We start from the raw sequence: 26,318 nt of genomic DNA, 5'->3' as shown, positions 1-26,318 counted from the left end.
ACAAAGACAAAAGGAAAATACAGGGCTGCTGTTAACAGAATGACACTGCTGAACTTCAGCTAAGGCCCCACCATCTTATCACTCCTGAAATGAATCATTTTGTTCTGAAAAATACACACTAGCCATGGGACTGTATCAGGCTTTGAAAAGAACCACATAGCTTGGGGAAAACAAAAAAAAGCAGCAATAAAAACATGCTATAAGCAAAGTTCACTATTCTGTTACACCAGGGCACAATCACTGAAATAAGAGTCACTAGAAAATCCGGTTTTATGCATTTTAAATAGTCACATTAAAGGCAACTGTGTCATTCCCAAACTCTGTGATTCCTGCTTTGAAATCCTGGTTCAGAGCAAGGGCTGAGAGAGCTCTCTGTACAGAGGACTTTCTCCTGCCTCTAATAAAAATTCCCATCTGCCTCACTGGTGTGATCCCAAATAAGTGCAAATGGAAAAACAGGAACACGTCCTTGCCATTAACACAATCAATACCACTGCCAAAAACCAGCATGTATTTAATAAATGCAATGTAGATTGTTTTATTTGACCTTCTGTTCACAAAATAATTTTATTATATGTATGAAAGCAGCATACAGGCAATAAAATTATGAAAACATTCACGATACATAAATACACAGACCTGATGCAGGATGTATATAGTTCATTAGACTTTAATTTTTTTTTTTTTTACTCTCAGTTCTCTTTTCCTGACAACACATTTTTTGATATACGTTATGAAAAGTTTCTCCAAAGGGCATTGGCTCCTATTCAGAAAACAAATAGCTTTCTTTGAATGTTGCTGAATATTAACACCCAATGTTCCTGTTGCTAAGGTTCACTGATTGCTTTTGGCATTACAAAGGGAAAGCAGCAGGGAAGGACAATGGAAAAGTAGCAGTTTTTGAATTAAACATTAGCAACTTTTTTGGAGCTCACAGGATGGTTTCGAGGTGGGGACTGCAGTTCCATCCCTGTTTAGAAATGTCTTAATCCAAAATGGGAATGAGGCACTATTCCTTATTGAATGGACTATGGACATGTTAATTACTAAAATGTAATGTCCTCCTATTTTCCAAAGCAAAGCACTAAGTACCTCACTTTTTTTTTTTCCTGACTGTGATACGGTAGCAGACAGACAGCATGATCATTGACTCCTCGTGTTACTGCAATAATACAGATGATAATGAAATTTGGCATGTTTACTACCATTATAATCAATTGTGTTTGTTCAGAAAAGATATCCAAGACTTGAAATAAGAAAAGTCTGAGAAAGCTGTTTATCTTACATAAATACAAAACATTATATACTAATAATTGTTATCTAAGAAGCTTTTCTTCTCAAATTGGATCCTTCTTAAGGTTGTAGTCGTATTTAAGGTATTTACAGATCCATAAACTTGACATTCTAGCAAAGTCTTTGTAACATGAAACTTTTTTAAAAATAAATAGCAGCAATTTCTCTTATTTCTGTAAGGGAAGAGAATTCACAACTCAGTCAACTCTGGTCCTATCTTTTGAAAGAAATCCTACTAAAAAAAAACCCCACAAGCAAACAAACTCCACACAGCATCAGCTTTGTTGATTTCTTCATTTCTTGCTGAGCTTCTCAACATTCCTTCATTTCCCTCACCAGCTCTCCAGACTATCAGAGCTTTTAATAAAGTGCTGACTGGTTGACTGGTCAAAATGCAGTTATGACACTCCAAAAATATCCCATTATTTAGACATCTTAAATAACATAAATAAAGCTAGATCTGTTATAACATATGAAAAATATCAATTTAAACAATAAATAAATAAAACCAGTATCAACATATTACCTCCCAAAGCTTTAAAAATATCCATTCTCATTATAAGGCTCAATAATTTTTCAGAAATAATTTTAAGAAGGCATCTACCTACCTTACAATCCCTCAGCCTTTAATTAGGACCTGTTAACACCTACTATCACAAGACACAGCGATCTTTTAACTTCTAGTAAACATGAACCTTTAAATACTTAACATTTATCTTTTGCCTCATTTTAAGCTAGAAATTTGCTTCTTTAAGTGTAGAGATGAGGCAATATTTTCTTTGTCACTGCACTGTAACCAAATGTGTGTATTTTCCTTAGTACGAAAAATACTAATATCCTTTCCCCTCCAATTTTCAGTATCTTTTGCTGTTTATTGTTTTAAATGTTAAGTTTGACTTGAATGCCAGCAAAATTAATTCTGGGTTTTGTGTAAATGTGTTTTTCTCCCTAGATCTTAGTTTCTTACTAAAAAATCTTGTATATCTTTTTTTAAAAGGTTATTACAATATACATTATTAGATCTTGCTGGGTTAACCTTACTGTTCAGGTTTTATGCTGCCCATTTTGTGTAATGGGATTGATTTTTTCCAAAGAAACATCAGCTTCATAATCCAAGATACCTGACAGTGCTGGAGACATTTTCTCCATGGTCTTAGATAGTTCACCTTCTTCTTCCTTTTTTAGAGGTTCTTCTTCTGGACAGATAATTGCATGTGGAATCAGATAAACCAGATTACACTCTTTGGGGCTGGACCCTTTGGGCTCATGTTGGCTTGAAAAAACAACTGCTCCATTATTGTTGATACTAACAGTCTCTATAGCATTGCCGGACATAGGGCAGAGCCTGTAGCATCCTAGCAGGGTTGAAAACGCCTTGCGGAAATCAGCATTGAAGGCATAAATGATGGGGTTCAGGGACGAATTAGCCCATCCAAACCAAATAAAAACATCAAAGGTGGTGGAACTAATGCAGAAGAGTTCTGCTCCCTTGGACGGTTGGGTAGGCTCGCAGAAAGGAACCATGCAGTTCAATATGAAGAATGGCAACCAGCAGCACACAAACACCCCCATGATCACTGACAAAGTCTTCAAAACCTTTGTTTCCCTCTTGAAGGACATTTTGAAGTTGCTCTCTGGCTGCTGACAGTCCATACTGCTTCTATTGCCACTTGTGTTCTGGCAATTCTTGGCATGCACAGCTGCTCTCTCCAATGCTGAGATTCGTCTTATTTGCTTCTGAGCAATCCGATATATCCTTGTATAAGTTACTATCATGATGGCCACAGGTATGTAGAAGCTAATTAGAGAAGAAGAGATGGCATACATCCTGTTTAGGCTAGAATCACAGTTGTCCATGCTTATACCTTGTAAACTGGCATTTAGGTCCAAAAAGCTTGTGGTTGTAGCCTTGTGCCAGTTCAGCTGCACAGGGATGAAGGAAATCAACACGGACAAGGTCCATGCCACACTGATCAGGATGAAGGCTGCCTTGGGGGTCATTTTCCTCTCATACCTAAATGGACTGGAGATGGCCCAGTATCTATCCACACTAATGACACAGAGATTTAAGATGGAGGCTGTTGAGCACATAATATCAAAGGCCACCCAGATGTTACAAAATGAACCAAAAGGCCAGAAACCGGCAATTTCAGCCACAGCTTTCCAAGGCATGACCAAAACCGCCACTAAAAGATCTGACACTGCCAAGGAAATGACAAAGAAGTTGGTCACCTTGGACCTTAGGTGGCGAAATCTAATGACAGCTGCACAGACCAGCGTGTTTCCCAGGAGCGTGGAGAGGATCAGCAGCGAGAGGAAGCAGCCTGTGAGGATCCGAATGGAAGAGTCCCTTTCCACAAGCAACCCTTCCCCATCCATAGTGGTGTCGTTCCAAGTCATAGTTTCTCCTGAGGGGAAATCATATCATGATTTTCATGACGACAGCAACTGCTTTCCTCACAGACATTAGAGACATCAGACGTCCATTAATTACTCATCACTAAACAAATCAAAGGTCCTTGCTTGCACCTTCACCCCTGGATGGACTTCATCCACTTTGAATCTCCCTGAACGATATTGAAAGCTCTCTAAAGCAGGAACTGAAATGCACAAACACAGTTAACTCTACAGACTATTTTTGAAGCAGAACCTCAGAAACACCCTGCACCACCCCAGCGTGAAGTAGCCCAATTCAGAGAGATCACCTGCGAATATTCTGCTGCTCTGCCCTCCAAATATACCGCACAGACAGGAAAGCAATCACTTTTCCATGCTTGCATATATTCCCACTTAAATAAGCTATTGATCGCGTTTCCAGCGTCCATTTCACTAGCCCTTCATATTTACTGAAGCGTACTATATGAGGTGCTTCTTCTCTAGTTTAGTTTCCTAAATGTCTCATTGATGAAACACTCCATCCTTCCTCCTCAGCACGTTCCTGTTATAAAATGCAACAGTTCTCTGTTTATGGCCAGTGTCAGGTAGCAATTCTTCACTTCGTTTCAAACTGTTGAAGTTTTACACTTCCAGAGACAAAGAAAATAAACATACAGTGGGTGATATTTTAAAGGTTTTCAGTAAGAAGGTTATTTAGTTTTATTTAAATGAGAAATTCTGTCTCCTACCTTTCACCTTTGATTCTCTGTTTGATTTGGGATGCAGGGCCGTCTCTCCTCCTTATTTAGTTTTGGAATTGCATAGCAAATCTTATATACAAAACCAACACAAAAACACTGCATTGCATCAGGTGTGGGGGTTTTCTTTTTTTCCCTGAAAGTGCAAACTGGCAGGGGAGAAGTAAAAACAAAAGCCGCTGGAGTTTGAGCATCAGGAGTCAGTTTTCAGACGAGCAGCAGGTCTGCTTCCTCGGACCCTGCACGAAGAGCCCTGCCGGCTTGTGCCCAGCTGCTGCCAGCTCACGGCCCCTAGTGATCAGTCTGCAAACTTTGGCCGCCCGAGCAGTCCGAGCCGCACTTTGTACATCCCGGGGAAGTGGCATATCAGGGCAAGTCATCCCAGGCAAAAGGCACGGTATCCCCAGCGCTGGCAAGAGCGGAGGAACAGTCCTCTCCTCTGTCTTTCACTGGAAGAAGGGCGAGAGAAGGAGGAAGAACCTGAGTGACCTCCCCTCGGCCACAGAGCGGGGTGTGAAGCCGGCGGCTCCAGAGCAGGAGCGTGGTCGTGTTCCTCTGCCAGCGGGGACGAGGTGCTTTAGCACTTTGCTGCCAGGTTATAGCTCTCCATAACTACCGCGGAGTAATCCCACCTACTGCTCAGCGGGGTTGCGCTCCAGGGATCGGGGCCAGCTTCAGCGTGCTTTCTCCTTTAGCGAAAGCTCAGGTGGAGGAAGCTCGTCAAGGTCTCCTGCGCCCTGCCCCGGGCCGCGCATCTCCAGCGCCGGGGACGTCCGCTCCGTCCCGCTGAGACGGGCCCGCGGCGGCGAAGACTTCCCCCTGCCCGGGCAGGGCTCGGCAGCATCGCCTCTCCGGCAAAGGTCTCCCAGCCTGTCGTCTCCGTCCTAAAGGATTAAGACGGGGGAGAGACAGGCATGGAGGCACGCAACGGGCAAAAGGCACCCCCCCCGCGCCTCCTCTAACATCTTCGGTTTGGCAGAGTTCCCTCTCGGCTTCCTGCCCTCGATTTTTCCGGCTTCCCAGGGAATAACGTATCCACCAGCCCCGGCGAGGGACAAAACGGGTCTGTAAGAGCCGACGGCCCGGAGTTCAGCGCAAACGGGGTGACTTTACGTGCTCCTGAGCTGTGCCTAGGTTCGGGACACGCGGGGCGCTGCGCGGTGCCTCTGCGCTCCGAGCCAGCTGAGTTCATTAATTGATGCGGAAAGTAAGTCCCGGCACCCAACTTCGGGCTCGGCGGCGCTCGCAGCGATGCAACCCGCGGGCTGCAGGCAGGCGCCGGCCAGCCGAGGCACGACGGCTCCCCGACCCCCTCCCCGGCGAGCAAGCAGTCCCGGGGGCCGCACTCGGGATGGCTGCGAGCCCCCACTCCGGCAGAACGGGCAGCGGGCGGAAAGCCCGGCCGTGGTGGTACTCACCGGCGCGGGGAGGGTCGGGCCGGGCCGGGCCGGGGCTGGCGGCGGCGGGCTGCAGCCGGGGCAGCGCGCCGCTCCGCGCCGCCTCTCCGCCGCCTGGCGCAGCCCCGCGCCCCCGCGGCTCCCGGCGCAGCCGCGGCCGCCGGGCTCCCTCTCCTGGGCGGCCGCGGCCCCGCGCCCCGCCGCGCCGCCCCGAGGAGGCGGCGGCCGCCGGCCACCGCGCTCCGCCCCGCGCGCGGCGGCGGTCAGCGGGGGGAGCTCGGCCGGCCTCTCCGTGACAAGCCCCGGGGGCCCTGGGCCCCTTGGGGGGTCGCTGTCGGGGCCCGGCAGCGCGGGGGCGGGCCCAACCCGCCCTGTCCCGGGCGCTCCTTGGGAGCAGCCTGCCATCCGCTCTGCCCGACGTCCAGGCACGGCCCGCTGCAACTCTCAACAGCCCTCCGCGACCAGAGCTGCCCTTTACAGTCACTTCTTTACAGGCCGACAAATAGGGATCGATATCGATTCCTATGGCGAGGTTGGGAAATGGGCAGGCATGTGTGCCTCTAGCTATCGAGAGCAAGCGACGGTGCCATCAGTGGCTGCCCACCGCTTGCAAACTTGGCCGGAGCTCGAAAGCCGTGCATGCGTGTCAAGACAGAGAGGTCCCATTGCCTCTTGACAGGACCACTACAGAGAGGTCTCCATATGCAGAGAGAGGATCGATGCCTGTCGATAGGGATCGCCATCCCTAGATGTTGTTGCCAAGCCATCCATAAGGAAATGGGTGCTCCTCGAGGCGCCTCCGTCTGGAGAACGGTCAATGTTGATAGCCTTCGGTGCTTGCAGAAAGCAAAATCGTTCCGGCATGGAAAGTTAGAGTTGCGTGGTGAGAGGCGGAGGTATCGAGGCCTACCCATAGGGAACAGGTGTTTGGGGGAACAGGTAGTCCTGTTACCCCCAAAACACGGCGGCTGAGCCCCGTCCAGGCGCCCCGCCACTGCTGAGTCGAGGGATGCTGCTCTCGCGTGCTCCACGCTGCTGGGAAGTGGACTCAGATACTACAGAACAAGTAGCCCTTTTGGCCACCACCAAAGAGGCTAATAATGAGGGGCAATCCTCGGCCACGCGAGCTTAAAACCTGTATTCATGAAACGGGCAAAGGGCATCGTATTCCCTGCATGTAGACAGAAAAGAAATGGGGAAAAAACCTAATACCTGGTTTCCCACGGGTGTCTGGGAAGCCACGTCCCGGCCCAGCTGCTCACAGCAGATGCAGGGCAGCAGGGAGGGCCAGAGCCCGGCTCTCCGGACCTGCGTCCACTGCCATAGCCTCTGAGCTTGCACCCTCAGATGTCGGATCCTGAATTTTGGTCAGCTGGCTTTATCCCACCACAAAAGACAACTGACTTCCATGAACTTCCTTACTCCCATGCAAAAATCTGTCACTCCTTTAAAACTATGTTTTCTTCTTTGCAAAAATCATTCACGTTGAACTGAACAGTTATGTCTCAAACCCCTTCTTTCTACAGAAAGGATTTTTTTACCTTAGCCACAATAGGCAATGAAAGAGGATGAACACATTGCTCTGTAAGCTAATCCCTTTGTATAATAATCAGAAATCAGAAAATGAAGCTATAAAGCATCATAGATAAGAGGAAGTTGAAATCTCCTGGAAGAGCAAATAAACTCACTAAGCTGTCACGATAAATTTCCTAGGGTTCGGCATTAGTGAAGTTGCTTTTATGCCATCTATAATTTTTCATTATGTCAGTTAAAACAGATGCAGTGCCAAACTAACCTTGACTAACAAACAAAAATACTTGTTTTGCCTTTGCTTCTCTCTCTTTTTTTAATTACTTCTTAGCAAGTTCTTATTCTTCCTTCGTATTATCCTGTCCTTTAATCATCATTCCTTCCTGAAGGAGGGTGAAAATAGACATGAAAATTAATTCTGTGCTGTTTCGTAATAGAGATCTCTAATGAAACTCGTTGTGGATTTTCTTTTTATATTTTCAAGCTTTTTTTTCCCCTCTCTTCTTCTTAAAGCACAACACCAGTGAGATTTACTGCACAATACTTCTGAAAATGCAGCACGCCCCTGTCTTTCAGTAGAAAGCCTAGGGTGAGGCTGGGCTGTGGGGAACAACGCCTGCATACGAAGCTGCTGAGCATATCTGATTTTATTTGTAAAACCTTCGAGAGGCTCCCCCAGACTGGCTTCCCACTACAGCCATCTTTCGGTCCTAGATTATTCCAGGAGAAACCAGAGTAACTCCAGAGTACTCAAACAGCACAATCTTTCAAGCATACTGGAGAGAAAAGTGGAGATTATATATTGCAGAGTAGAGAGCAGCTTGCTGTCAATGATCTGCTTATTGGCTTGTCCAGTGGACTCTTCTCTTTTTCTCTTCTTCTTTTCTTTTTTTTTTCTTTTCTTTTCTTTTTTTTTCCTGGGGAATAGCCTTTCCTGGGGAAGAGAGGCTGAACTCTTTGTCGGGAAGCCTCATGCTGTTCATATGGCTGAGGGTTTAAATTTTTCACTTGAACCCAACATAATAAATATCTTTGAGCTTCCTACCCGCAGCAGCCTGTAAGAACCTAACCAACATTCGTCATCTAATCAGAAGTTTCTTATCCGTTCCAGAGTCTCTCTCCTCGCTCACGCCTATGTGTGTGTGATCAGTTCATGGATGAAGCATGCCAGGCCTGGCTCAGCTGAGCCCGCAGTGCTGCAACACAGCCCCTTAACCAGCTACGCAGGGTTCAAGCACTAACATTTCGTGCAGGGCACCCTGCTGTACTCATTTGTCACTTCAGCTAATTTGTAAGCTTTTAAAGCTTTCATGACTTAATAGCCATACCCAGGTGAGGAACAAAAGTGAAATCCATTAAAACCCTGTTATTATTTAGGTGAATTTAGTAGTGGGATTAGGCAGCAGATTGATACAACTCTGGGAGCCATTTATCCAAAGAAGAGGTTGAATTTCTCTTTTGCTGCTCTCTGCCTACGTGCCTTCAGTCAGTGCCAAAAGGATCAGCTCTCTTCCAGCTCAGGACTTCCCTGAAACTGCCAGCTGTGCAGGTGTTTCCTTGAGATTCAGAAAACTACTACAGAGCTCATTTAATTTCTCCTAGGTCCCCACATAAAATAGCTTTTTTTTTTTTTTATGCTTTTCAATACTGACTGATGCTAGAATCAAAGCAATGCCCAGGAAAGGAAATGTTTTGGGTCCCTATTACCACCCTGCAAGATACCTACTCCTCCCAGGAGATTCTTACTGGGGAAACTCCTATTTGGTCCATGTAAAGATTTAAATATACAAATCCTGAGTAGCACCTTGATCCAAATGATATTAATCCAAATAGTAATTAGCTAATGGAAGACCAAGTCAGAGTTGAATGAAATCCAAGTCTTGCATTCAGGGATAAATATGCTTTTATCTACAAAATAGCACACACACGAAAGCTGGAAAAAGGCAGCTTAATTTACAAAACATTATTTACAGTATGTGGATACAAATTGTGCTCACGTCACTCAAGGAATGACTTTTTGAGGCTGCATGCATAGAACTTATTAAACATGAAATCAGCTGAGGCATATTAGCAGAAATAATGTTTAAAAGAGCTGTCAGGTTACTAAATAATTGTTATATTAATAAGCCAAGATTACTTTAGTCTCAATTTAACCTACCTGGAAAAATCAAGGGTTGCTGGAAATCAAACAATAGCTATGAACTCTTAAAGTTCAGTGAAGCACACTGGTTAAATTGATATTATCATGTTTGGGCATTCCACGGGGAAAAATGCAGTAGTGAAGTACAAAAGCACAAAGCAAAGAGGAGAAACAGAAAGATATATTCCTCTGCTGCTAAAGACACCCCATCTCCAAGGATCTCAAGATCATTCTTGAACAATGAAGATCCACCAGCAAGGACAAAGGATCAGTGAGAGGAGTGATTTCTAGTCCACAAACACTGAGTGCAGAGAGGCCTAAATATTCAATATTCAGTGTGGATGCGTGTGTGTGTGCGCACGTGTGTGTGCGCACGTGTGCATGCGCGCGCGCACCTGGCTGTAGGCACGTCCATCTGCAATCGGACCTTAGACTCTGGGGAATTCAGTAATACCAGTCTCAAAAAGCACATTGGTACCCTTGTGAATGTTGACTTTCGAGCTATTTCCCGTGGTGACTGGTGCACAAGGCATCCCTGGATATCAGGTCACTGGTAAAGTACGTGAGGAGTCTGGACACTGGCAGGAAAAAAATAAAGCCTGAAAAAAAACCCAAACAGAAACACTATTTATGAACATACGACTTGTTCAAGGCAGCTAACTGAGGCAGCAGCAGAGCTGGTCACACTAAGGGTAATGCCCGTAGGGTGTAAGTGAGGACAGTGTCAGTCAGTGCTTCTGATTTATGGGATCCAGAGCTCAGACCCTGACTGTGGAGGGCTCACGGATAGGACTAGGGCACTGCTGCTCCTCAGGCATCTTCCCTCCTTGCTAAATTGCTGCGTGAATGACAGACTGCAGTCCCAGCTCTGCCTGGGAGAGCCCACCTCCATCCCCCGTGCTGACAGAGAATTTAGTGGGGATTTTTGTTCTTTGGGAGATAAGGCAGCAGACTTTCAGAAAGCAGCCTCTTGGCTGCACAAGCTTTCGGAGTTGTGGAAAACTGTAATTCAATTGTAAGGTAAAGAAAAGAAAAGATGTTCTTGTTAACATGCTTCCCCAAGCAGTCTCCTGTTCAGCGTCAGTTCAGGCTCTGTTCTTTTTAGGTGTTTTCTCTCCTTGCTAGTAATCTCTCTTTACATTTTCAAAGCAAACCCAAATCAAAGCTGGTTTGTTTTAGCTGTAACCATCAAGCTTTACAACAAAATGTTTTTCTTTTTCTTTTCTTTTTTCTTTTCTTTTTTTTTTTTTTTTTTTTTTTTGAGAGAGAGAGAGAGAGAGAGAAAAGGAGAGAAGTGGATGGCAGGAACAAAAGAGAAAAAAATGAGCTTGTAGCTGTAGATCAGAGCAGCAGGTGTCATCTGAGCAATCCCCCATCCTCCTGCCACACAGGAGCGATGAGCAATTCAAGTTCTCTGTGAATAAGTAGGTTATTTAATCAGCAGGTCTTATGCAGTGACTTCTCTGGGTTTTTTTGCAGTTCCACCCACTCATTCCCACAAGTCCAGAAAAGAAAAGTTTTCCACAATGAACATTCAGAGTAACCCTTCCTCTCTCCACTCCAGTCAAACCAAAGTCAGCCACTGTTGGTTAGATCTCATAGCGCTCTGCAAATTACTCGAACATGGAAACCTAAAATTTTCCACAGCTTCTCTTTCTGGGATTTCCATCTGCCAGCAGATACAGGGTAGAAGATGAATTACTGCCCTGCCAACACTTTCCTCAAGAGTGGGGAGGAAGCCAAACTGCAGAGGATGAAGGGAATAAATTATTGCTGAGAAGAGAGGAGAGCTCTGAGGAAAGAATGATGCTTCCTCAGATGTTCTCGTCCCTGCAGTACGGCAGAATGGTGTCAGGACATCCAGAGAAAAGCAACAAAACCCCTTCTTTAAAACCTAAACTAAAACAAAAAATACAAAATATCTCAAACTTCCTGATCATTTCACTGACAAATGTAGACACTCAATGTACTGTTGAATTTTATATTCTAATCCATGCATATAAAAAACCCTATGAGGCTGATTGCTGAGGATCAGCACACAAATAGCACGTAGACTCAGATGTCCACACAGATAGAAGCTGGGCCCTTGGCCTCCTTTATGCTTTATTTATTATGCATAATCATTCTTAATTCTGTATAGTTTGCCTGAAACGTCCACTGGATGGACATTTTAGGCCCTCAGATAAATAGAAATTGAATATATGAATCAAAAGAGAAGTCACTGGAAAAATGACAGCACTTTAAATGTTAAAGATGACATTAATTAGTATCTCAGAAATGAAATAAAACTGGTGATACAGAATGATTCATTAGAATGAAATTAATCTGAGAAATAATTAATCCTGAGTGGATGGATAAAAAGAATACAGAGATACACATTAGAAGGAAAACTCTTTACAGATAAGTATTACAGCGATTTCTAGCAACAGTGGATGAAACTAGAGATGGCTGATGCTGTGTAGAGTTCTTGCTAGCAGTGAAGACCAGCACAAACCTATCACATCTGCATGTCAGGGAGCAGCAGGAGCAGGCTGCCCCATCCACGAGGGATGCCAGCCAGGAAATAACAATCCAAAACCAAGGTCCCTTTTGTCTGCTTCATTCTTCCTGCCATAGCTTTCATTTTAACATTTGATAAACCCAGGGATCTGACCGGATTACCTCAAATTATGATATAATCTTAAAATCATTTTCATTTTAGCTTATCTGGATCTGGTTTTCCAGTCCAGCCTCTGTGCTTGGCCCACCACATCAGGCAGGACTGCTGTTTCACCCCAGTACCAAACAAGTAACGCCTTGCTGTCTGCAGCCTGCTCGATGCCCTTGGCTCTCTCCCTGCCCTGTGTTGCAAAGAGAGTTGTTGCTGTGAGAGGAACTATCAGAGCAGTCACTAGCAGGCAGTACTTTCAAAGGCTGGAAGTGTGCCCTGAGTTTCATCACTGATTTGTCAAGATCTGTCTCAGGGTCAAGGGCCTCCAAAGTCGTCAAACTGCCTTTGCTCCTTTTCCACCAATTTAAGCAGGGAAAGTTGAGAGCTAGGGTTTTTTACACATTAGAGTCTGGCTGCATCAGTGCAGACATTCAGACATTCAGTCTCTTCTGTAAAACTGAATCATATCTCTTGAGCTGATCCTCTCCATTTAGGAGAGGTTCAAATTATAGATGTTTTCTTCGTAAAAATCAGATAGCTGCACTTAGGGAAAACTGTCAGATTGGATCCTATCTAGCTTCTGGATTCCCCCCCCCCCCCCCCCAGCTTACAGTGATTAATTGCCTCTTGTGCTTTTCTCACCATTACTTTCTAAGAATTCTCCCCCTGGTCTCTGGCAATTCCAGGATCTACAACTTGCCCAGGAATTTTTCTTTGCTTTCTATGATTTTTCTACATCTTTTCAGGAATTTCCAACTGCTTACTAGGAATTTCTTGATCTAGAACCTTTCTCAGAATTTCCATTGCTTTCTAGGAATTTCCTGATGCTCTCTAGGAACATTCCCCCCCCCCCCCCCAGCTTTCTAGGAAATTCCACCCAGCTTTCAGGGAATTTCACATTGCTTTCTAGGAAACTTTCCCATTGTTATCTAGGAATTTCTTCAACCTTAGTGCAAATTTACATTTGCCTCCTAGGAATTTCCAGTTGCTTTCAAGAAATCATTATTGCTTCTCGAATCCCACATTTCCTGCTTCCTAGGAACTGCCCGCTAGTTTCTTGGAATTCCCATTGCTTTCTAGGATTTGCATTTCTTTTCAGAAACTTCATATGTTTTCTAGGAATTTCCCATAGTTTTCTAGGAATTTCCTGTAGCATTCTAGGATTTCCCCCCTGCTTTTAGGAATCCCCCATAGCTCTCGAGGAATTCCTCATTGTTTTCTGGGAATTTCCTATAGCTTTCCAGGAATTTCCCACTGCTTTCTAAGAATCACACATTGCTTTCTAGGAATTTCCCACAGCTTTCTAGGAAACTCCTCATTGCTTTCTAGGAATTCTCTTCTGCTTTCTAGGAATTTACACCCAGCTTTCTAGGAAGTCCCTTATGCTTTCTAGGATTATCCTGTTGCTTTCTAGGAATTCCCTGTGCTTTCTTGGAATTTTACACTGCTTTCTAGGAATTTCCTTCACCATTCTATGAGTTTTTCTTTGTTTTCTAGGAACTTCTCCTACCTTTCTTAGAATTTGCCACAGCTCTCTGGGAATTCCCCCCCTCCACTCAGGCCCCCCACTTTCTAGGAATTTCCTATTGCTTTCTAGGAATTTCCCACCAGCTTGTGTGTGTCATCTTTGGCTGTTGTGTGTTCTTGCATGTTGCTTCTTGTTATCAGAAGTTGTCAAGTGCCATCCTATGTCACTGCAGGAATAAACATTTAAGAGTGGTCCCTAGAGGATGACTACACCTCCTCCTGCCCCACACTACATGTACAGCCATATACTGCTGCCATCCCAGATTGGTCTGCCTAGTTGAATGTCTAGTCGACAGTGTCTGGCACAGATGCTTCAGGGTATGAGCAACCCCACAAAAGACATTTATAGAATACCCATATCATAGAGGAAATAGCTTCCTAATTCCCTTCAAAGGCAGATTTATCCCTTTAAATGTAGCTTTATGTCCCTTCTAAATGCAGTGTAGCTTTTCGTCTTCTTTCCCTTTCAGTGTTACCTGGTATAACTATGCATGTTCTCCTCTAGATAAATGGGAGAATCGGTCATGCATCAATTCCGTTTGACACAGTATAACACAATTTACCTAAAATCAGGTTCGGATATCATAAACAGAGCCAGAACCTGTAACTGGTTTTGGAACTAATCCTCCATCAGCTTAGATAAGGGTTTTGTTACAATTTAGGCTGCCAGAAAGTGTTTTGTTGCTTGCTTTTTTGACCGAATTCCCCTAAATAATAGTTTACTTGTTAACAGTGGATGCTATGGGAAATCAGAGTGATGGTGGTTTTTTGATATGCTGACACAGGCTTGATGACCTCCCTAGCTCATTAGCAGAAACAATCTTTGAACTTCTGAGTACTCCTCAAGCTGTACTGCCATGCCTTCCAGCTTGGCATTTGGATTTTCTGCATAAAATTGACATACAGTAAGTCTGTAGACCACAAGAGGTGCTATATACATGGTTCACCTAGCCCAGTACTCTGTTTCTGATAGTAAAATACAGTACAAAGCCATCATAGGCACCTCCCATCAAGTGAGTGATAATGAATGGCACCCAGAAATTTTGTCGGTTTCTTCTGGCAAATCTCTGATAATGTCAGCTCCATGCCAAGGCCGGTTCCTGACACCATGTTCAAGAGGCAGCAGCTGAATACACTCCAGTTCTTTGCCTTAATACCTTCAGGGCAGTCACCACACATCATTTCCCACCCGCTGTACAACTTCCTTTCTCATGGAGCAGGAAAGTTTTGACATATCCCAGGCTTGCCTTTAGTCTTAGTGTGCTGTCTGTGATACAGAGTTGCTGAAAACTTTGTCCTGTAGTGCCACTTACTGGACATTTATGCTAGTAAATGCAGCGAACAGCAGCTCTTAGTTTTTGCCAGTTGATGCACCAATTTGAAATAACTAAAAACATAAAAGCGGTAATGTCCAATGTAAATATTATGAATGCAGAAGAGCTTGGGGAAAGTAAATACATAAAGCTCATTTCTTAGATAAGACAGTAGTTGTAGGAGAGCAGAAGTCCTCATATTCTGGTTGGTGTAGGGAAGAGTTTGCCCTATAAATGTCAAGGAATTCTTTCATGTGAAAACACGGTTAAATTCATTCCTAGTTCAGTAAAGACTAAGGTCTGAATTTACATCTGGAGGGCCGCAGGACTCTTATTAATGGAGATGTTAGGAAATAAGAAGACTGAAAGGAATGCTCCCACGGGAGCTAATGTAATGTTTATCTGATGTATACAGCTGTAGTCTCTAGGTACATGTTTTCTGTATATACTATTAATATTTGGACTGTAATATAACCAGCAAGATATTATACTCTTTATGAACATATGAGAAAACACATGCTTGAACTTACAATTGGAGCACTAACCGAGCCCTGTTTGTTTTCATTGTATGCGACTGTCTGTGCAGGAGTCTTTTGAAGATCAGGACTTCTGAAGAATAAAGCTACACTATTAAGCTGCAGATGAATATGCTCGATACCATGTTCTGGGATCCTGCTCTCTCGATTGTTTAAAGCAGAGAACTGGCTGGAGTGCCTGGCAGCCCCGTCCAGCTCGCCCACCTAACTCTGCTTCTTGTGGAGGGCACAGGCAGGAATAGTACAAGCCTGGCTCTCACCTCAGAGAGGAATCAGGATGAAGCCAAAACACACATCTGCATCTTGCAGCTGGAAGATGCTGCTGCATTTTGCTTTTTTAAATGCAGCTTAAAATGTTTGTAACAGGAAGATTAGTGGGGATGAAGGAACACATGTAGTCAGAGGTTAGACATTCCCTGTGAATACCCATATTCACCCATTTGCCCAGTTCTGTAGCTTGTGAGCAATTGTTCTGTGGTTGTTGGTCAGAGCCCCCTCAAGATTTCACAGGGTTCATGGCAAAAATTCGATTTGGTTTCTCACCAATGAGAGGAATGACTAGTCCAGTGAAAGAGAGGCAATAGAGCCATTCAATACCATCTGCACTGAATCTAGAGAACGTGATTATCTCTGAGAGTGAATGTGTCCATCATAAATAGCTTTTCATTTTGCAACTCAGAGAATCTAGATACTAATATATCTCACATTAAAGAGCCTGCAAGCAGAATTTCTCTTGTGACAGTGCAGAAAAGATCAGGAGGGGTTTAATGCAGATTTACAAGTTTTAATGTCTTTGGCATATAACAGGATCAAGAGGCAGAAGACATGAATCCTTAGAATATAAGCAACATACCACTGTATCAGTTATGCACACTGGCAACTAATTTGTTTCAATGCACAATATTTAGCTATACCCATTTTCTATATGAGATGTCTTTCCTGTTCAGTCACTGAGATGTTTTTAGCAGCAAGTGTTAGGGCTGGATATCTTCAAAGGTGCATTCAGAATTTGATTTGTCAGTGGTCATGGAGCCTGGGATCTGTCTGACAACATTAAAAAGCAGCAAAGTACATACATTTTGTATAAAATTCAATGTGCAAGAAAAATGCAATGCATGGGTATCAAGGCAAGCCTTTTCTTTTTCATGATGCAAGCTCACCCTGGAATATCTGTACCTTCACCTATTGTATTTATATTCCCAAGTATGATCTAAGCACTAGAGCCCCAGCTGGCAACGGATGTGTGGACATCTGAGATTTGATCTGTCTGTGTCAGAATGAAAGTCAAAGGATCAAGTGATACTAGGAGTCACTGCCACAGTTTTCAGCAGGTACGAAAATGCTTCTACAAAGCAAGAACTTCATGCAAAAAACATGCTTGGGTTTATATACATACAAAATGGGAAGAGAGACTGCTGGAAGTTTATTCCTAGCTTGCAAGTTAGGCCTCAAACCTAAATTGTGAGTGTAATAGGTGCACAGGGGTTTCCAATCAAGCTTGGGGTGTCCTACAGCTTCTCCTACAGGCAGACCGTCAACAGCTGGAAAATAGCATAACCCTAGGGGTAACCCCCAAAACATTAATTCCCCTGTGGAAAAAGAAGTATTTTCAAAATTTACAACAGAAATCTTTAACTTTTAATTGAAAAATATGTAGTGAATTTTCTAGCTAAAAGCTGAAAACAAAATCCAGCCTACAAGATTACATTCCTACGCAAAAAGCATTAAGAAATCCAGTTTTTCACAGTTCAGTTTCAACAGCAAAAATGTCACCGGCTCTGCCCCAAACACTATCAATAAACACATCTACAGGCCTCCAGAAACGTTTAACCGCTGATTCTTGAAAAGCGTGTAAGGGATCCCGTCCGCGTGGTCATTAGGAAGCGGGGTTGGAGAGCGCGTAGGAGCGGCGTAACCGGGTACTATTTTTCAAAAATCTCGAACGATCGCACGTCCAACCTCCAACAGAAAAGCAACAAGATTCTGTGACGATATAACGCGGAGCGGCCACAATTGCTAAATGGAATGAAATGCTCTGAAACCCCTTCCTCGGCCTGGCTTTAACAAAACCAAAGATCCGTGTTTTTTTTTTTTTTTAAGGCACCATATGCAAGAAAGCTCCCATCATTCGGAGCGGATTTTGTAAGAAGGCAGTATTTTATTACCACTGACTCCTTTTCAGGATTAGGGCCTGAGAGCACACTGTTTTCCTAAGGGTCATTTCACTGCGGCTTCCTGCGAGCGTTTCCCTGCTGCTGCTTGTTTCCTGCGCTCCTTATTAAAGCAGGTGTCATGAGAACGAGCAAGTAAGTAAAAACCCGACTTTACTGGCACAGTTGCCTTTGGTCCACTGCTTTTTTGGGGTTCGAAGTCCCATAAGTCGGACTGACGACCCAATTTAGCCACGACCCAAATACCGCCAGCGCGGCACAGAGGGGGCCGGTAACCGCGAGCTTTTCCCTTCCTCAGATGTAAAAGTGGCTTCACAGCCTGAGCTGCTCTGAAGTTTTGGGGCACGAGCTGCGGAAACCGGGGCGCAGGCAGGCGCCGGGCCTGGAAGCGTCGCCCCCCTTCACGTCCAAGATTCGCCCAAAATGGAGTCGTAGCCGCAGCTCCGGCCACGGGCGGGCTCCGCGGCGCCCGGCAGCACCGGCGGGCGCAGGCCCGCTGCCTCAGGGCGTCCCGGCCGGGCCCCCAGGCCTCGTGGCGGCGGGGAGCTGCCGCGGCGCGGCCCGGCCCCCGGGGGCGGAGCGGGGCGGAGCGGGGCGGCCCGCTCGCCCCCCGGCCCGCGGCGGCGCCCAGCCTCTTCCGGGCAGCGCGGAGCGGCCGCGGTGAGTAGCGCCGGGGCCCGGCCCCCGCCATCCCCCAACCCCCGGCCCCGGTGCGCTGCGGCGCGTGTCACCCCCGGCCGCGGCCCAGGCCCTGGGGCACCCCGGTGCCCCGGCCCGTAGCCCGATTTCTCCATGGGGGCACAGGCCCGGGGGTCACCTCGGCCCCCTCCATAGGGGCCCAGGCCCCGTGTCACCCCCTGTCCCCTCCACAGGTGCAGACCTTGCATCACCTCTGTCCCCTCCGTAGGGCCCCAGGCCCTGTGTCACCCCCCATCCCCTCCATAGGGCCCCAGACTCTGTGTCACCCCCTGTCCCTTCCATAGTGGCACAGACCCTGTGTCACCCCCTTCCCCCCACTCCATAGTGGCACAGACCCTGTGTCACCCCCGTCCCCTCCATAGGGGTCCAGACCCCATGTCACCCCCATCCCCTCCATAGGGTCACAGACCCTGTGTCACCCCCATCCCCCTCTCTGTAGGGGCCCAGACCCCATGTCACCCCCATCCCCTCCATAGGGACCCAGACCCTGTGTCACCCCATCCCCTCTGCTGAGGCCCAAACCTGTGTCACCCTCCATCGCCTCCGTAGGGGCTGAGGCCCGGGGTCCCCCCCATCCTTCCCAGCCCCTGGGCGGTGGTGATCACCCCCTTTCCTAGGGATATTCTGTCATTGCGCTTATCACGTGCGTTAGACAGGTGACTGGGGGCTGCCACAGCCTTTCCCCCTGCCGTCCTCTCTCCGCAAATGACAGCTCCCTGCCTTCCCACCGTCTCCAAAACCCCCTCCCGAAATTGCGCCCTGACCAACAGTCGTCCTCGCAGCTCGGCGTGTGACCCGAGGGTGGCGGATCACAGCCAGGGCACGCGTAACGGTGCCTGCAGGGAGCGAGCCTCGCTGTGCTGGGCTGTCATCTTTTCCCGGGGAAGAACACACCTTGTACCTTGGAGGTCAGCCATCCACTAACCAGAGGTGGGGGGGTAATTATGCATATTGATTTTTTTCTTTACTGAGTTATAAAAAATTGAGGGTAATTGTAATGATGGGTATTGAGAGGGTAGGGGGCAGTGACGACTGGCTTTGCGCCAAAGTACAAATAAAGCATCTCCTGTTCGGATCCTATCAGGAAAAGAGGTATTATATAGGGAAAAACTACAGGAGAGGACCATGAACGTGTTTGGATAGAGCCAGATAATCCTACTTAAGTTTACCTTGGGTTTTAAAAAATAAGGAGCAGAAAAAAGTCTGAAGCAATCAGGAATAAAATAAAATAAGAGCTTGAAATAACCCCTTTTAGCAAAGAAAGTGTTTTTCCTTAGTGAAGAGGAGAGGTAAATGTGTAATGGGTGATGTGTGTCTGTGTGATATACCTCATGAGATGAGAGCGGTGATAGAAGAGATGGCAGATTGAAAGCACACACTGCTGAGTTGGCTGCTGCAACCTCTAACATCTGGAGGTAGCTTTAATGCAGAATGATGAAATCCCTCTTTAAGTTACACACCAAAGATGGCTGCTGTTCTGAGGAGACAGACCCAGCAGCAGACACTATCCATTTAACACAGACTATTGCTTTTGTTGCTAGGCTACAAACAGGACGTACATTTATAAGCAAAAAAGTATCTTGTAGTGTTACCATGATTTGCATTAGCCAGCATTCAGTTTGTTTTTGTTAATGCAGTAGGAAAAAAGCATATTGCAGACAAAGATTTTTTTGATTTAAATAGATATTTACTGGTGGAAGCTGCTTTGAGGAAGGAAAACTTGGCAAGTGGCTCTGTTAACATTTGGTGCAAGTATGTTGCATCATACTTCCCCCAGTCATCAGCTGTGCTACTTCTTTCAAACTGAGGTAGCAAGCAGTGCAAATAGAGGAATACCGTTGCTTAATGACTCCAGTAAGTCTGATATGTGCTGTTTTGCCATCACGTGAAAATGCTTTATTCCCCTAAAAAATCTATTAGTGCTTCTCATTTAAACTAATTATACTGGTTTGATTGACATTCCTGGAGAATGCATTGTATACTTTTCTTTGCCAGAACAATTGAAATATGGGTTAAAGCTGGGTTTGCCTTCTCACTGTCGCCTTGCCAATGTGTTGTAGTTTTAAAGTAGAATAGGTCACCTTTTCGAGCAGAGCGGGGTGGTGGATATTTCTACTGGAAAGGAAAAATCTGAGTTTTTTTCAGGCAGAGAAGCCCCCAAAAGAGCCAATGTTTTATTTAAGGAACAAAAAGGCCTAACAGGATTCTTAAGTATTTCTCTGTCAAAGCACCATAGAAGATGCTTCAAAAGAACTGAGCTGTGCAAAAACAGACAAGTGGCCATGGTCGCTTCAGTTTATAAACCTGTCAGAAGAAGAGAGGTGTTCCTCTCCCCTTCTTATAGCAGCACTTTCCTCAACCTGAAGATTTTCCAGCCTGCATCTCACTTTCTAGAACAGGGCATTGACTATTGGACATCAGGCTGTTAGGGGACTGCTTTGAAGAATGGAGATCTGGGGGGCCCAAATGTGTCATACCTTCTTTTCTCTCTCCCAGTGAATCTGCACATGGCATTTTTTCAGCAGCACATGGCTCTAACTTTTGAACTGTTCTGTAACCTATTGGATTATGATAAGAAAGAGGTACTGCTGTTACCTTCCATTCTTACTGGGTTTTAAAAGAAAAAAGTGACTTCACTCTCCTCTTCCAAAAAGGGACTTCTGGAAGATTTTGGGAATCATGTTCTGATCTAAGTGCCTTTATTTCACCTGGAGTTAGGTGTCTAAGTCCTGGTAAAGGCTAGCATATAACTGAAACTTTCATTTTCAGCATTTCTGTAGACTAGTTTACTAACTAGTCTACTAACTCCTGTATGCAGGGCGTTTTGAATTGTACGTTTAAACTCCCAGTGTGTCCTATGCTTTGTAACACAGGGTTTCGGGTTTCATTTTGGAAGATGAGCACTGAGAAGTGGAGTGTTGCCAAGTTCATTATCCCAACATCTGCTTTTTTTTTCTTTTTGTGTCATCTGTCTCCCCAGCTCAGTTTATGCTGACTTTCTAAAACTGCAGGCAAGAGAGTTGAAAAGACGCTTTTTCACTGACAGAGTCCACTTCTGTAGAGGAAGGTACAGGAGGCTATAATCTGGACTCCAGCCTGTATAAAAGCAAAAACTAACAGAAAATTCTGCATAGAAAGCAAAGCAGCAGTTAACCTTATCTGGTACCTAATCCAAGGATGCTTGCTAAAGGATGCCCACTCAAGAGAATTCTGGCTTCTGTATCTCCATCTCTGAGGAATGGATGTTTTGACATTAGGGATGCTTTCTGACTCAGAACAGTGATTACAGCTTTAAAAATGTGTATTTAGATCAGATATGGAATTCACAGCTATATCAGCAAGAAATCTCCCTGTTGTTCTACTCCTGATTTCACTTTACATTCTGTAGAGATTTATGATACATGCCTGATGGAGTTTCTTACTTGTGGAATGGATTTTTTCAAGCTTTGGGTTAAAACACAGAGTGAAAATAACATACAAAAATATAAATGGTTCCAGTGAAGACAGAGAAGCTGCTTTTCTTCATCATGCGCTACTGCGCAAGGTTGGGTTGCCCAGAATTTCCCAAAGGAGTTGATCATGCATCCATCTGGATTATTCAGTCATGCAGCAGTATCTAGGCCCCCAGTTTGTGAGTTTTTTCAGTGCAGTATTATTAGCAAGTACAGTTTAAACTTTGTTTAAAACCTCATCTTTTGTTTGCAACCACATTCTTTTTATTCATGTTAAAATAAATGATCAAATATCTGTGTTGTTGAAAACTGAGTAGTATGTCACTGTCTGGTATAAGGCACTGCCACACTTTGGCTGTTGCTTCAATTTGAAAAGTGGTTATATGGCATTATTTGATGTTTAAAAATGTGAACTTTGAAAAAGAACAGCTGAGAGTTGAATTCCTGACAAGTCCTGAATCTGCATTTTGTAGGATGGTTGCAGCTAGTATTGTTAACCTTTTTACAAAGTTTAAAGTCCTCTACTATTGCTGATTCTGTGGCAAAGCTAAACATAGCCTTTGTACTAAAACTGTGGATTAGACTTTGTGCTGTTTCTTATGTATTTATTTTTAAGGGAGGCCGCTCACTTATTTTTAAGCTTCCCCCTCCCTCCCCCCCCAGTTAATGGTAGTGTTAAACATTAGAATATGAACTTGCAGATGATTCCATCTGATCAGAGAAAGGACGGCAAACTTGAATGTGTTTAATATTGGGACTTTCAGCCTAGTTCAAAATGTCTTTCTGATTGAAAGTACAGGCTGCAGAAGATTTAAAAGAATTATTGATTTAAAATGTTGCTGTAGAAGGTTATTAAAAATACAGAGTTGAGAGTGTCCCTTTGGATAAAATAAGACCTTATTTTTAGTCCATGATACTTCAGATGTATAATAAAACCTCCTTATTCTGAAGAGTCCATAATCAAAAACACAGGTTCCCAGGCACGTGCTGCAACACTGGAGGTGAAGCACAGCACAAAACACAAGCCAGTACCATGTTTTTTAGTTTGTTTTTGTTTTCTGGGCTGGCATTACTAGGGCTGGGAGAGGATGGGGGAGAGAGAGGAGGAGGCAGCAGCAGGGAGAAGGGGAGAGAGAAGGGAAGAGGAGGGGATGGCAGTGGAGCATGCTTTAGAACACCTGGGAAGTGCAATCTCGCATAGTGTTTTCCTCTCTGTAATCTGTGTTGTGTATCATTGTACCTAATTGCCAGCTGTCTGCAGAACCACATCTTCCTAGTGGTTTTAGCTACACTTTTGGTGACAAGTACATGGCAAGCCATGGCCATTTCTTTAGGTTGGCAGTCATAAGCGGTCGAGAAATTTTATGGACAACTGATCACTGTTGCAATTCCAAAAATTCACCTTGACGCATAGGAATAGTCACAGTGTGAAGCACATGGGTAACTGGAGTTGTGTGTTGGCGCTGGTGAGTTAAACAGCACCAGCAAATGTTCCCAGGCACGGGAACGCCGTCTCCTCTATTGACAAATGGTGGGAGCGCAGCACGGAGCAGCTCTGGCCCACAACAGCTGATGTTTTCCCAGGCAGTTCTGGAGCGCCACCGAGGATTTAGCTGCTGTCCTCCATGGGTAGTTTGGGCACAGCCACCCTGTTTTGGAGATTGAGAGAGTTTGATAATATAGACATGCCAGAGGACATAGTCTGTTCTTAATTACTGGTTTAATTTACTAGTGTAGACTATTACTTTAGGGTTTGCAAGCATAGGGGGTTCTATTAAAAACTTTATTAATTAATCTGAATGTTTAGTAATCTGTGTTGTTTGAAACAGTGAAGTTTTGCACTTTTTTTTCCTTTCTTACTGTGTATTTTCCATGGTAGGTGTAACTGTTCAGCTGTGTTATCGTGCATTCTTTGTCTTTTATCCTTTCCAGTCGTGGTAATCCTCCTAGGCTGTGAATGTGACTTCAGTGACCTTTCCATATGAATTGTTTTAGTAACTGATAAGTTTGTATAATTAGTGTTTTTTCTCAAATCATCTGTTCATGGAGCTGTTTGAAGAAGAGAGTTGTTCCAGTATCTGGTTGGATAATTTTGTTGCTTACTTTTCCACCTTATAATTTATGGTGCTGTTGATTCAAGGTTTTGTCCTATTATAGGGGTAGTCTCCCCTCTGTTGGTACTTACTGATTAGCAATAACTGTGAAAACAATAAATTCAGATACTAAAATGTAGGCAGTTCATGTTTGATAGTTGGAAGTTTGCCTTTATCAGCTGACTGGAACCGTAACACAGCAAATATTTTTACTTTTGTTCTATAAGATCTGTGCGTTTACCTTCCAGTCCCTTTGCAAACCTTCTACTTAGCTCAGGGTTCAGATGAATTTATGGTAATTTGATTTAACCTAAATGTCCTTTTTTTTCTTTTTTCTTCTCTTCCAATTCTATTATGGATGTTCATGTTCAGATAATGAGGACTTAAGTCCTGCACACACGTAATATAAATTGAAAATTGTAACACTGAAGATAATGGAGTTATACCCTTGACAAAGTAATTTATTTAAAATAATAATCAGGTCTTAAATAGTTTGGTTATAATACTTTTTTATTGTGTGTTTAACTGGATTATGCAAGCAGCAGCATTCTTCTAAAATTGTATCTGAATATTAAGGTGATAGACAGCTAGGTAAAATACTGTTGCAGTAACTTAAATTGGGGGTATTTTCCCAATTTCTTGCAGTTTCACAGTCTTACCAGAAAAAAACCTCTGCCTTACTGTTTATGGTGATGGCTTCATAGCTGTCTGATAATACATCAATGAAACAATATTTGTGCACAGTCGCCATTTCTACTTTCTAGTTATGAAACAAACTGTCTAAGAAGATCCCTGGTTTGTGCTTCTGCTTTATGGATTTTTTGCCCTCTTTACTAATAGGGGCAGATAAGTCATGAGGAATATCTTACAGACCCTGTAGTTCTAGAGGTGGTACTTTAGTTTTTAAATAAAAGATTTTGTTAGAAAATTTGTAAATTTTCAAGACAGAAATTCATCAGCTCTCTTAGATAGGCACCTTTGTAACAGATTTATGGTTCAGAGTCCTGAGACTAGTGAACTTAGCAACCTTTCTGTTTCACCACAAGTTTTATGTGTCACCAAATTACATTATTTCGGTGCCTGGGCTTTTTACGCTCCCTTATATGGCATCTGTTCCTTCTCTGTGTGCACTGGTGGCCTGTCCCTGCCCACAGTCTTTGATTTTTATTTTAAACTAATTCAGAAAAGCATTGTTCCTACTAACATTGTCAAGGTGCAAGTCAAATATAGCATATCAATAAAATTATTTAGAAGAAAAGTTTATTGTCTACCTAAATACATGTCACCTAAAGTTTTGATCCTTTCTAGTGCAAAACCTAGTCTGTTCCAGGGTGGACACCTGTCCCCCTTCTATTCCATGCAGAGTTGGAACATCTGTAATATGTTTTACCTTTGTGAAGATTAAAGTCATTGCTTTCTCTTGCCGTTGATATCTTCTTAAACAAACGCAGATTTCTAAGCATACATGTTGGTCAGTGATTCCTAGCGTGGCCCTTTGCTGTAGCTCATGACAAAGAGCCTCCTTTACCATATGTTTTCCATGTCCCTGCTGGCTTGCTTTTTGTTGCTGCAGAGCTACAGAGTTTTTGGGTAGATTTACAAGAAGAAAGGGAGATTGAAGCATGTGCTGACGTGCTTCTACTAGCTTAATCTGGCTAGCATGGGTAGCGACAGTGAGAAGGGGATAGAAACATGAACTTCACCTTGTGCTGGCAACAAAAGTATGTATGTGTTGTCCTTGGAGTGTTCTTACTCCGTTAGCATGTGTTAAAGCCACCTTGCCCACTCTTACCCCTAGTAAGTAGATCATGTTAGCTCTTTCTACAGTCATGCCTTTGTTTTACTATGAAGATATGCGGGGAGTAGAAGTTTTTCCAATTTACGGCGCGCTACATCTCTCTTGCACCCATTTTCCTCATCTGTAATGTACATTTGCAAGCTCTGACTGTGACACGCTGCAGCATTTAAAGTCTATGCTTCATGTTTCTCGTTCATCATCCTCCCTGCAGGTTTAGGGTTAGGCTTCAAGGTTTGCCCCATGCCTGGCTCCTGCCGTATCTGCAGATCTTTAACTTTAGTGAAACGGTGGCCCAAGCTAGCCACGGGTTAGCCTGTTGGAGAAGCATGACAGGACCAACCTTGATTCCTGCTGATGGCACAGGGGAGGCAGCAGCTCTGAGTATGAGGAATGAGCTGCTAATCCATTCGTTTGACCAGCGCAGTCTCTCCGTGCAGCGGTGTATGTCCCTACAGGAAGATGAAGGCATGTTCACAGCAAGGATAGACATGCTCAAGTCAGTTTAACTGGTGCAGTTAAGGATAATTATTAAATTGTTAGGCTGTGAGTTCAGTGCTGGCTAGCTGTTCAAGTCAGAAATAGTGT

General features: G+C 44.3%; 2 protein-coding genes across 6 annotated transcripts in view; one reads left to right on the top strand and one right to left on the bottom strand.

The window, feature by feature from the left end:
* Positions 1–548: 548 nt before the first annotated feature.
* Positions 549–5,867, bottom strand: DRD1 (dopamine receptor D1). Its single transcript, XM_026122584.2, is given in 3 exon segments — positions 549–3,701; positions 4,419–4,434; positions 4,437–5,867. Coding segments are annotated over 3 exon segments (1,476 nt in total). The 5' UTR covers positions 4,533–5,867; the 3' UTR covers positions 549–2,337.
* A 12,374-nt stretch (positions 5,868–18,241) lies between these two features.
* Positions 18,242–26,318, top strand: part of SFXN1 (sideroflexin 1) — a 30,522-nt gene continuing 22,445 nt past the window's right edge. The window contains exons 1-2 of one of the 5 annotated variants that reach the window (XM_064521011.1): positions 18,242–18,351; positions 19,173–19,298. The gene's annotated coding sequence lies outside the window, so the exon portion shown is untranslated. Of the gene's footprint in view, positions 18,352–19,102; positions 19,329–26,318 lie in introns of all 5 variants that reach the window. The other 4 variants (XM_064521009.1, XM_064521012.1, XM_064521010.1 and 1 more) reach the window with 4 other exon arrangements.

This window comes from Dromaius novaehollandiae, chromosome 15 (assembly GCF_036370855.1).
Source record: "Dromaius novaehollandiae isolate bDroNov1 chromosome 15, bDroNov1.hap1, whole genome shotgun sequence".
Taxonomy (NCBI): Eukaryota; Metazoa; Chordata; class Aves; order Casuariiformes; family Dromaiidae; genus Dromaius; species Dromaius novaehollandiae.
This window is presented reverse-complemented; position numbering and strand designations above follow the sequence as displayed.